At 38.7% G+C, this 13268-nt stretch overlaps 1 protein-coding gene across 6 annotated transcripts in view; it reads left to right on the top strand.

Moving 5' to 3' along the window:
- The first annotated feature begins 4880 nt into the window (after nt 1–4880).
- Nucleotides 4881–13268, top strand: part of LOC127415775 (receptor-type tyrosine-protein phosphatase kappa-like) — a 300986-nt gene continuing 292598 nt past the window's right edge. For 3 of the 6 annotated variants that reach the window (XM_051654681.1, XM_051654683.1, XM_051654677.1), the window contains exons 1-2: nt 4882–5066; nt 6745–6768. In XM_051654681.1, coding sequence (XP_051510641.1) covers nt 4994–5066; nt 6745–6768 — 97 coding nt within the window. In that variant the 5' untranslated portion in view covers nt 4882–4993. Of the gene's footprint in view, nt 5067–6744; nt 6769–13268 lie in introns of all 6 variants that reach the window. The other 3 variants (XM_051654679.1, XM_051654682.1, XM_051654680.1) reach the window with 3 other exon arrangements.

The raw sequence follows: 13268 nt of genomic DNA, 5'->3' as shown, positions 1-13268 counted from the left end.
CATCTGTAATCACATGAAGTCCTCTTATGCTCTATGAGAGAGTGACTGAAGGGGGGCGGGACAGATTGAACACTATGCAAATTACATGACCATTTGTGCCATTGTTCTCACATTTAATTCATAATTGACTTGCATTATCCTGCTGAGACTAAATCTCTAAGCAGTTTCTAAAACACTGAAAAACCATCATTCAATTTGATAATGATTGTGCTCTAATAAATGGGCAATAGAACTGTTCAGGATGTAGTCCTGAACCTGGAAGATAAGTCGAATTTTCGAGCCATCGGTTGTCTCTGGCCTTTTAGAATAGAGGTTCTTGTTGGGGGCAGTGGTGGCTCAGTGGTTAAGGCTCTGGGTTACTGATCAGAAGATTGGGGGTTCAAGCCCCAGCACTGCCAAGATGCCACTGTTGGGCCCTTGAGCAAGGCCCTTAACCCTATCTGCTCCAGGGGTGCCATATCATGACTGACCCTGCACTCTGACCCCAGCTTAGCTGGGATATGTGAAAAAAACAAAATAATAATAATTTCACTGTATATGTGCAAAACATTTAATGTGTGATAAATAAAATTATAATTATTTGCTTGACGACTGATGTGTAATTAAGCAGACAAGCGTTGTAGTCAGTGGTGTAGTGGTACTCAATAATAATAAAGTGCTGTTTTTAAATGTATTATCTGCCGTTTAACTTGAATGATCTGCTTCAACTGCCACACTCAGCTTCCTGCTGCCCATATATGGCCTGCCCTGTGAACATGCCAAATGATGGCTCAGAGTCATCTGATTGGCTAAACAAAGAATCTGACCGCAGCATAGAGCGCAACAGTATGGTTCCGGAAGTAAAAATCCCATTTTTTATCCATAGACTAATTGATTTTCAACACTAATTTATAAACCTTTAAAGACAGACCTACCATAAGCTCTGAGGTTGTTCATCGATGGTATATGCTTCCTTTGAAGCCATCAGTCAGCGTTATTTCAACTTCATTGTTTAAAATCAGAGCCAGAGCGGCATTCTCATTGAACAACTACATTATCCAAGGTCCAGCAGAGAAAGCTTCACCAATCAGAGAACCCCAGCCAACGAAGCCCGCAAAATCAGCAAGGAAGTGACCGCCCACTCCCATGACACACTCTGAATGACGCAAACGAGTTCTGGTGTGGAAGTGACTTTCACATTCAGCCACCAACTGGTTGGGGCAGGTGAAAGGTGGAGATTGGTAGTAAAAAGGACTTAAATATTGATCTGTTTCTCACCCACACCTATCATATTGCTTCTGAAGATATTGATTTAATCACTGGAGTCTTATGGATTACTTTTATGCTGCCTTTATGTGCTTTTTGGACATTCTGAGTTCTAGTCACCATTCACTTCCATTGTATGGACCTACAGAGCTGAAATATTCTTCTAAAAATCTTCATTTGTGTTCTGCAGAAGAAAGAAAGTCATACACATCTGGGATGGCATAAGGGTGCGTAATTGATGAGAGAATTTTCATTTTTAGGTGAACTATCCTTTTAAGCACTGAAATAGTTATAAACTAACTAGTCGTTTCTAAGCTCTTAGTTTGAACATTTCGTTCCAACCTAAGTGAGACCTTACGCACAGTTAGTGCAAGGGAGACACTTCAGTTATAGAATGTGGTTATCACTTTCATTTATAACTGTGTATGAACAGAACTGTATTCAGAACTCCAAATGGGACTGACAACCATATTCTGCTGCTGTGTGAACGTAGTCTCTTTGCTCCAAACTGGGAAAACTAGAGGGAGAGTGAGATGAAAAACATTATTATTTTAATAAAACTGGCCTACTGGGGGTCTGGGTAGCTCAGCAAGCTTTTTTTTATTTATTTTTTATTATAATTTTTTATTCCTTTTTTCTCTCAATTTGGAATGCCCAATTCCCACTACTTACTAGGTCCTCATGTTGGCGCGGTTACTCACCTTAATCCGGATGGTGGAGGACAAGTCTCAGTTGCCTCCGCTTCTGAGACCATCAATCCGCGCATCTTATCACATGGCTCATTGTGCATGACACCACGGAGACTCACAGCATGTGGAGGCTCATGCTACTCTCCGTGATCCATGCACAACTTCCCACCACGCCACCACGAGGACCTAGTAAGTAGTGGGACTTGGCCATTCCAAATTGGGAGAAAAGGGGATAAAATAAAAAATTAAATAAATAAATAAACCTGGCCTACCTTTATTCCTTTGGTAATATGTAAGTATAACCTTGTTTATAAGCGACAGTTTGAAGCACTCCTCTGTGTTTTTTTCTCTTTCATTTCTGCAATACCTGCACCCTCGAGCGGCTCAATCACTCACTTTGTTATTTGGGGTATATTCTTACTTTTTCTACCCTCTTTCTCTCTCTCCTCCTCCTCTGTCTGCTTTTGTTAGTGCTGTATCGCATTTCTCCAGTGCTCTCAGGTTCAGCGAGAGAAGAGACGCTGTTTGTACACCAGCCAAACATCGCTAACACCTGAAACTGGCGTACACTTCTCCATCTCTTCGCTGCGGGCGTGGAAAAGCCTTTAATCCCTCATCCCTCAACTTCTCCCGACCCCAGACGGACTCTAGCACACCCACTCCTCTCTGCAGTGCTCTGCATGCATGCATCTGAAGTAAATAATTGTATCTGATGCACATGCATTGTATCTAGTGCATTTAATATGCGCATTAGATCACTCCAATGTGTTGAGTGCAGTTGAGCACAGTTAGAGGTGCGACTGGTGCACGGTGAGGTCTGAGGAGGTGATGATCTTTGACCTCGTGATCTCATAGCTTGTGCAATGTTGCAGCTGTTACAGTTACATCAGTTGTACAATAGCAAAACACATGTGCATGATGTATCCATAAAAACACTTGTGTTTTTGCAAACTATACGACGTTTTTCATTTTCCCTTTCCCAATGCATTTAAATCAAATAAGCTTTATTGGCATGATGAACAAGGCTAGCACAATTCAGTATGCAATTAAATGCACAACAGATGACATCATCAAATCACAAATCAGAATGCACATATTGTGATAACATCATAGCTGATGTCCACACCCACACAAAAAATGTATTGTTTTAAAACTTCACTTTTAGTTTCCTAACGTCATCGTTTTCCAAAGTGTGCAATAATGGAAAGCGGTTTCGAAATGCAATTAAAAAAACAGCGCAGACAGATGCACAAACACGTTCTTTGTGAACGAAACCTAACAATGTAAGTCAATGGGGTATTTGTACCACACAATGGATATCGGCAACAGGATAAAATGTCATGCTGTAGGGCTTCTGCTTTCAATAAAAATTAAAAAAAATAAAATAATAATAAATGGCACACAAAGGTGCGGTCACGCTATCCTTTACCCTTAGTTCGCTATGCATGCAAACGTGGGAGAGTGGATACCAAGACCATGGAAAGAGGTTTCGTCTTCCACTGCACATAAAAGTTTATGGTACTGTCACACTTCACTTTGCACATCACTTCCATTTAAATTGGATTCTCTTCTGAACACGGGAGACCGGAAACGCAAGCTCATGCGAAGAAATTGTGCATTCTGCAGTGGGCGAAAGTTCAAGTTTGTTGAACTTTGACCTGCGAATTCATATGATGAGAAGAGGTGTACCATTAGAAGATGGGAATGTCACACACTGTTTGAGTTTTTATTGCTGCAAGAAACTAAGTAGACACTAGACAGTGTATTTTACCATTTTGAATATAATATTATTTGTGATTTATGATTTATTAAAACCAAAATCCCTTGCATGTGACATCATAACCTGTCCGTTGTGATACTCAATTTAGCATGTTTGCTGAACTCTCAACCAGTATGCATAACGAAAAAACATTTGACCAACAGCAGATCAAAATACAAAATATAGGCTTCCCAATATAAATAATTTAAAAAAAATAATAAAAATAAAATAAAAATAAAAAATATTTATTCAAAGCTTCAAAACTGTGTAGTTTGCAGCGTTGTGGGAAAGTGAAATAATGCATTAATTTTAATTCTTAAATGAATTATTAAATTATTATTAATGTGTTGAGTTATTATTTGTTGTTTATTATTATGTATTTTATTATATATATATATATATATATATCAGAAGCCCTGTGAACGTATAGCATAGATTACAATTTTATTTTTATTTTATTTTCTTTACTTTTAAAACATCCCTGTTTTTTCTTTACTTTTAAATTATATTGTAATGTCCATTATGGAAAGCGGAATGATTTTGGGTTATGTTTTCCATTTTTGTCTTATTTTTCTCCCTTTGTACCTTCACGTCATCCCTCGTACTTGTTACAGTGCAAATCTTTGCATTGTTTTTTATTGATAATAGCGTTCTTTAAAAAAAAATATATAATAATAAAATAAAATAAAATAAAATAAAAATTATAACCGCCCCTATCCTTCTGTCCAAAACCCCGCCCTCAAAAAACAAACCAGCCAATCCCGTATCAGTAAACCCAAACACGCAAAATGATTGACAGGCAGAAAGCATTTCCGACCAGTTGTCTGAAAAGCATTGGCCTCTCCCCTGATTCGTTCTTTTGACTTTCTGTTTTTAGAGGATAGTGCCGTCATAGAAACAGGTGTTATGACTCAGGACATCCATTTCACTGATATCTGTCATGTGATAGTGACGGGTATGTGTGTGTTATAAAAACAAATCACTTACAGCGCCGAACAAACTGTAGAAAGTTGCAGAGGTTGCGAGCGAGCGTGTTGTCAGTAGAGGGCGCTTGTCCACTCGTGAATCGCCACGGCGCTGGTGACGTCGCGCACTTTCTCTCTCGCCGCTTGCAGCGCAACAAAGTATCCGAGCGAGCGCGAGGCACGGAGAGAGATAGAGAGAGCGAGAGAGAGAGAGAGAGAGAGAGAGAGAGAGAGAGAGAGAGAGAGAGAGAGAGAGAGCATGGGGCGCGCGGATCTGCTGGAATAAGGAACATTTCCCAACACTTTTACAAACTTTCTCAACTCAGCCGACGGATATGGATACCTTGATTTTAAGCATATTACTCCTGCACACCGCGTTAGGAAGAGCAGGAGCCCAGTACACACACGGTAAGTGCCTGAAGATCTCACCTTTAACGATACGCGGAGCGGAATGAGGAAAAGTTAACGCGAGTGTTGCCTTTCATGCGTTCGTACCACGAGCGTGTGTTCAGACAACAGAAGCTCACTTACGAGGTGAAATGTGTGTGTTAGAGAACAGGGAGCGCTCAGGTATCAGTGACGGAGTGAAATGAGTTCACCGCGCGCAGATGAACGCTTGTCCAGAATCCTATAGGAATTGTATGTCGTGTTGGGAAGCAATCCTAAACGATCCCAATTGTGGATTTTCTTTCCAACATAAGACAAAACACAAATTATTGATCTTTTCTAACCGTTCCCATTAGGATTCGTATTTAGAATGAAGTGCCACTGTGGGACGTCACATGGAATTTAAAGAAAAATCTTTCAGTATTTATAAAGTCTTATAGATCCTTAATAACGTTATTCCAAGTTCTAAGAAAGAGTAGCCTAAGTAATATCTAATAGGATTCTACGAATCCTTTAAGAATAATAAAAAATAAAAAAAATCTGTCAAGAATGTGTTTATATTTATATCTTGTTTCCGATAGGATCGGTTATATAGGATCGAATAATTCAAAAAATTCCAATAGAATTCCAGTACACATGCATTGTATACTGTATATGTATATTTTACTTGGGAAAGGTGCGATCAACCTGATAAACTTTTCCAGCTCTGTATTTAAAAATGCACGAGCTGCTTTGCTTTATAAATGCGTCATGTAATAATGCTTGTTCAGTTTCTAAACATGAGTCAGATTCAGTTTTCATTGGTATATTATTTTATTATAGGAGTATTTGTGTGATCAGTTGGAGCGCATTTGTGACCATATGGTATGCATTCAGTTGAGCCCAAATAAAATGATTATCACTTTCATTGTTACTGTATGTCTTTACAAAGCAAGCGATTTAGATTGAAAGTGATTGGTTGTTGTTAGATTTGTTCGTGATGCTAAAAGTAGTGTTAGAGCTGTTTTAAATGCATGCAAATGAGAGGGGTATGATTTCTGTCCAGAATGATGTTAGAGAAAAAGCTTTGACAAAGAGTTGTTTTTCAAGTGCACACTCAAATCTCGCATTACAAATCATTAAACAAGAGCAAATTTTGCTTTACAATCTGTAAATCAGCTGTCAGACTTGTAGTGTTATTATTGTTTGTATTATTTGTTTGTAATTATTACAAAAATTACAGAAAATTTCATTTCTGCATCTCAGGGGTCAGATGCAGAAATGAAGGAAAACTGTGCCTTTTTTAATCTGACATAATGTATTAATTGTGCAAGTTTTGCCTCTGCTCAAACTGATATTATACAGCGCATATAACCTGTGTTATTGCTGTATAATCTTTTGGTTTGATGTTCACATCTGTCTTACTGTAACCCATTTCACAGCTCCGTCTGCTGGGGTTGGTGGAGGGGGGTGATACAGCTGTCTGTGTAATTGCTGATTAATTAATCAGTGAGTCTAACCCTCGGATTAATTCTATTAGAGTAATCAAAAACAACGGATGACAAATGGCAAATTACAGGAGCCCGAGATTGATTAGCGACTAGTGTAATTATGCCAGTGTGTTATAGAAATGAAGAGGGGGATCAGAGCTCGCTTTGAATGCTCGGAAATGAGCGAGCTAATCCGTGATATCGCTGTCTTTCTCTTTCTCTGGACGCAGCTCAAATGGGACACGCTGAGAAAGGTGAGTCGTAAATCCATGCCCTTATCATCATCATCATAAACATCTGTCCAGGGCATCTGTGTCTGAGTAATTGACCCAGTGACCTCGCCCCGATGTGCCACACTGTCACCCAGAAGTAAGCTGCAGGCCGGAGACCTTCAAATGGGGGTGGAATCTCCAAAAGAGGGCGGGGTTACTCCAAAAGGGGATTGCGCCAACTCCAAATGGGGGCATCACTTCCACGCACGGTTAAGGTTAGGGACAGGGTTAGATAAGGAGCTCCCTACAGTATATCTTCAGTGGCAGTTTGGAGCGACCGCCCCTTTTTGGAGCAATGCCTGCAGCTATACCCTTCTCATCAGAAGCGCAAATGAGCTGCATGTTGGCACGCCTTTGAACCGCAGCATTGCATTTTAACAACATCAAGCGTTAATGGAACAGTTCACCTGAAATTGACAATTCTGTCATCATGCAGCTCTTTTCCATGCAGCTACAATGAATGGTGACTGAAGATTTCAAACTACAAAAACGACACCAAAGCACCATAAAAGTATCCTAAAGGTAGTCCATTTATATGTATCTATATATATATATATATAGCTTTGTGTGAGGAACAGACCAAAATATAAGTCGTTTTTCACCATTTTGGGCAAACTGTTCCTTTAATACGAACACAATATGATTTTGAGTCTGTTTTAATCGCACTTGAACAGGAAACTGAACATCTCTCAAAGCTTGGCTTATTTAAAAGTATTTATATAAATATAAATATTTATTTTCTAAAAAAAATATATATTTTACCCAGGTACATTCAGAGTAAATTTGATTGCAGGCTGTCACAGAAATATGATTACATAGAAGGACAAACAGAAACATTTCTTTTGCATTTTTTTAGAGCACTTGGAGAGGATGAATGGGCTGACTTTGAAATGGTTTTTACGTGTAAAATGTTGCGATGAAAGAGAAAGCCTTGCAAACAGTGCTCAGGCACAATAGGGACTTCTGCTTATTGAGATTACAGCTGTGTGTGTGTAAGTTAAAATCCACTATACTTAATCGGTGTGAAAGTATGTGTGTGGGTTTACACTTTGACTGCTGAGAGAAAACAAGGTCTACAATTTGAATTTAACAAGGTATTTGCGCATGGAGTCGTGAAAGGCTAGCCCATGATTTGAATGTAATACTTGCACTTCAGGTCGTTATTTCATCTGATTTCTCGCCCTCTATTAACGGTGTGGATATAACGATGGAGATGTGATGCAAAGTGACGTTTAATGAGTATGAGCGTTTGTTTTGTCTTCCACACTGTAGATTCTTGGAAAGACCGCATTAAATATTTCAGTCCTTTGAATTCAGTCATCTAATCAGCCGGGCAGAAATGAGCCTGATGCTCTGAGATCACTCCTGTGCACTTCAGTGGCTGTCTTCCTTGTATTCAGAACAATGTTTTAGGTTTTTGATTGTCCGCAGCCATTTTTAACGCAGTCTGTAGCAAGGAACTTTTTCAGCCATAGTTTTTGTAAGTCAACATCAAAACCATTTAACTTCTGTCAGGTGACATATTTCCAAGTAAAACAGGATATTCAGTAAATAAAATATAGGATGGGACTTTTTCTGGAGGGACCTTGATTGTTTTCTTTTATTTAATTTTTCTTTTTTATTATGGATTGTGAAAGATTGTGTATGACAGGTTGTCAGTTGAAAAGGAAAGTCGTGTCATAGGTGCTATAATTTATTATATTTTTTATGAAAGATTATGATGAAAAACATACATTTATGGAATAATGTGAGCATGTTACAGCTACATCTGTAGGAGATCCATTTTATAATTAATAAATGTGATCAAATAATCATGATGGAAATAATGTCAAATTATTACAGTGCTGTCCGCTGCCTGGATTAATTATCAGCATGGCCCAGTGCCATGCGAGCGCAGATCATGCAATGAAAAATCATGTGTAAAATCATGCATATGCGGGTCATGAGCTTCAGTTAATGTTCACATCAACCATCAGAATGGAGGAAAAATGTGATCTCAGTGATTTAGACCGTGTCATGGAGGAAAACTCCAACACTGACCCTGCTCACCATTCTAAACAGCACTGTGGCAGCAGTGGAGTCATTCAGGTTCCTGGGCACTACCATCTCTCAGGACCTGAAGTGGGAGACCCACACTGGCTCCAATGTGAAAAAAGCCCAGCAGAGGTTGTACTTCCTTCGCCAGCTGAGGAAATTCAACCTGCCACAGGCGCTGCTGATACAGTTCTTCTCAGAGGTCATTGGGTCTGTCCTCTGCACTTCAATAACTGTCTGGTTTGGTTCAGACATCAGAAGACTACAAAGGAGAGTTCGGACTGCCGAGAAGATTATTGGTTGCCCTGTGCTCTCCCTTCAAGAACTGTACACACAGTGAGGAAAAGGGCTGGAAACATCACTCTGGACCCCACTCACCCAGCCCACTACCTCTTTGAACTGTTGCCTTCTGGTCGGCGCTACAGAGCACTGAGCACCAGATCTGTCAGGCACAAGAACAGTTATTTCCCTCAGGCTATCCATCTCATGAACAGTTAAAACTGCACCATTGAGCAATAATTGTGTGCAATACACATTACATTCCCTTGCATCTGTATATAGCAGATTTGTATTTGTATATTGTACATGCATATATATATATATATATATATATATATATATATATATATATATACAGTTCTGTGCAAAAATTTTAGGCACATAATATGTTTCACAAAAGCATTTGTCTTAAGATGGTTATTTATATCTTCAGCTTTAGTGTCAATAGGAAATATAAATGTTAGACTCCCAAAAATTACTTTTGCAAATAGAATGTTATTGAACATTACTTTTGCAGATGTCATGGCCCCCACAAAGTCCCCCACTGAACATCGTGTCAGTCTGGGATTACATAAAGAGACAGAAGCAGTTGAGACAGCCTAAGGGTGCTTTTACATGACAACGATGTACTGAAAACAGAAAAGTTTTTCCTTTGCGTTTTTGAAAAGTTTCGCTTACAGACGACAACATCGTCAAAACGATCCCCACACGGGGATCACACGGATCCGCGAAAACGACTAAAAATGCTGTATTATACATGCCAGGCCAGTAATTGGCGAAACACTACGCGCCTGCGCACATAAGCATTCTTCCACAGAGTGGTGAATACAAACAATGAAGATGGCGAAAGCATCGAGCAATTTTGTCTGGATGGACGATGAGGTTGCTTTATTACTACAATTACTTTGCTAGAGAAGCATCAATAAACTCAAAATCTTGAGCAGCACAAACACAGTCCTGTAGTCCGCCATTGTTGTTTTGAATGTCTCGCGCGTTGTTTTGAAGCACTCGCGCGCATGCCTATAGACTGAACTCTCGAGATTATTCAATAAACTCTGCTCATTTTTACCATCACTTCATCTGCTGCCTTCTTCTGTATTCCCCCTGCTGACTCTTGGGCTGGTAGGAGAGTAAGTTAACATAACAAGCTGTTGATGTTGACTGGTTTTGGATATCAGACAGAACTCTGATATATGGATATCTTCTGACTGAGAGAGAGGTCTTGTGTACACTGGATCTAACATGCATTTTCACTGCCTCATGTTTTCATATTCTAAGCATATCATTGAATACTGTACATGGCATCACATCTCTGTCTATAGGCTATATACATAAGCTGTGGGTGAATGAATTGCAGGGTAAAGGTACATCAAATAAAATTAATTAAATAAATGACATTTAAAATACAAATACATTTCAAGATTTTCAATCTGCAGGTTCTGCCTACTGTACAATGTTCACACTCCATACAAAACACTCCAAATGAATAAATTGTTGATTATTGTTATTTGCACAGACACCAGTATTCATATTGATAATTATACATCTCAAATTGATGCGTATAAATCCATAATTCTTTATGTAACACGTAATACGCGTGCGCATGACGTCATCGTTTTAACAAATTAGCGTTTTTGTATGTTTACACGGAGATGGTAATGGCATTGTTTTCAAAAACTTGCACTTTGAAACCTGTATTCAAAAGTTTGCGTTTTCAGGCCCCAAAACGCCATTGTCGTGTAAACGAACAGCCAAAATGCATAAAAAGTTCCATTTTTAGTTGAAAATGTTGTCGTGTAAACGGCACCTAAATAGATAGCAGAACTGTGGCAAATTCTCCAAGAAGCTTGGAACATCCTATCTGCCAAGAACCAAGAAAAACTGTGTCCAGATGTACCTAGGAGAATTGGTGATGTTTTAAAGGCAAAGGTAGCCACACCAAATATTGATTTAGCTTTTTTAAGTTTACTGGACTTTGTATGACATTAAGTGATAAATGAAAACTATTTATTGTATTATTTTTGAAGACATCCTCATTATGCAACATTTCACAAGTGCCTAAAACATTTGCACAGTACTGTATATATATTGTCTTATTGTATATTTCTATATATACTTATATTTTCTATTCACTTTTTATTTTTATTCTATTTTTGTATTATTATCGCTGTCTTTGTTGTATTGTTTGTGCACTGGAAGCTTCTGTCACCAAGACAAATTCCTTGTATGCGTAAGCATACTTGGCAGTAAAGCTCATTCTGATACTGATTCTGATGATTGTTGGTGCCAGATGGGCTGGTTTGAATATTTCTGTAACTCCTCCTGGGATTTTCACATGCAACAGTGTATAGAGAATGGTTTGAAAAACAAAGAACATCCAGCGAGCAGCAGTTCAGTGGACGAAAAACACCTTGTTGATGAGAGAGGTCAACAGAGAATGGCCAGACTGCTTGGAGCTGAGAGAAAGGCTACGGTAACTCAGATAACTGCTCTGTACAATAGTAGTGAGCAGAATAGCATCTCAGAATGCACAACATGTAGAACCTTGAGGTGGATGGGCTACAACAGCAAAAAACCACGTCAGGTACCACTACTGTCAGCCAAGAACAAAAAGCTGAGGCTGATTTTAGTGATAGTGCCACATTAATCTACCAGTGGCAATTTCTCAGGGCCAGCAAAGCCTTCTCTGCTGGCCTAACATGCCAAATAAATACATATTTTTCATCCTTTCATTCTCAATCACCTTTTTGCCGATGTATTTTTAATCGCTTTCCAATCTTAATTAATCTACAAACAAATAGAGAAAAACTAAAAGTTTATCCAGTCAGAATTGATTCCTTGGTGCTTACAAGCAAAGTGTGACAACTGTTTCACAAATCGAATGCCCAAAGCAGCGTGAGTTTTAGCTCCACCCCGTCAGACCTTCAGAATTTCTTCAGAATCCCTCAACAGTGCAAATGAATGGGCAACTAAAGTCAGATTGTCAGATTCATCAGCCAATCAGATTGATTTACTTGTTCTTGGTGGGTGTGATCTTTAGGATATATCCCGGTTGAGGCCTTCTAGCTGGCCTTGAGTGATGCAATCACGCTTTAAGTGATGTAATCTGAAAGTGAAGAGCGCGAGATCTTGCTGACGAGTCGGCTGTCATCACTGCTGTTATTGCCGCTGAGAAAGAGATCCTTCTGGATTTAAAAACACGAGATGTTCTGTATGACCATGTGATTGCTTAATTTATTAAATAGGAAAGGAGGACTGATTTTCACTTTAAGCAAACTGGTAAGTGCTTTTTGCATTGTTTTAGCAACATCAGGAGTTTTATAAGTGTAAATTAGGCTGCTTGAGCATTCAGTGTCGGATCAAGTTTTGATAAGTAGTGCTGCGTTCCATTCAACTCGGAAAGTTGGATTTTACAACTTCCTACTAGGAAAAGTGCAATGGAATAAATCTTGAATTCAGAATTACAACTTGTAGGCTCGTGCAGAAATTCTCAACTCCGATTTCACCGAGATGCAGGTGCATGATGTCACACAAACATGTCGACACTCAGGGAGATATACAAAGCAAGTGAGAAACATTCACTTTATTAATAATATCGATAAATGAGTTCGTTTCCACATTACATGATATTAAAACTTGTTTAACAAATGCCTGCAGAAACAGATATATAAAACATTATAATCTCTTTTGATAATTGTGCACCTGAAGCACAAATGCTCACGTATTCCCTGTGTTTTTGCTTAGACTTTTATGTTGAAATTCTTGTTTAGTTCCTGTTTTCTGTGGTTTTGTAGTCCATTGTAGTTTTTTTCATGATTGGTTCTCTCTGATTGTTTACCCAGGTGTTCCTTGTTTTCCCTTGTGTATTTAAGCCCTTGTTCCCCCTGGTTAGTTTGTCAGTCTTTACATGTGTTGTCATGTTTTGTGCTTGGTTTCCCGTGTTTTTTTTTTTTTTTTTTTTTTTTTTTTTTTTTTTAATATTCTGTTACTTTGTTTATTCTTTTGTTAATAAAGCTGCATTTAGATCCTCATTTCTCGCCTGCCTCGTCACAGAAAACTACAAAGGACTACAAAACCACAGGAAACAGGAACTAAACAAGAATTTCAACATAAAATCTAAGCAAAAACACAGGGAATACGTGACAGATGCAGTATTGTTTATCAGTTGG

This window comes from Myxocyprinus asiaticus, chromosome 25 (genome assembly GCF_019703515.2).
Source record: "Myxocyprinus asiaticus isolate MX2 ecotype Aquarium Trade chromosome 25, UBuf_Myxa_2, whole genome shotgun sequence".
NCBI classification, from domain to species: Eukaryota; Metazoa; Chordata; class Actinopteri; order Cypriniformes; family Catostomidae; genus Myxocyprinus; species Myxocyprinus asiaticus.
Note: the sequence above shows the minus strand (reverse complement) of the source record. Positions and strands in the feature narration are given on the sequence as shown.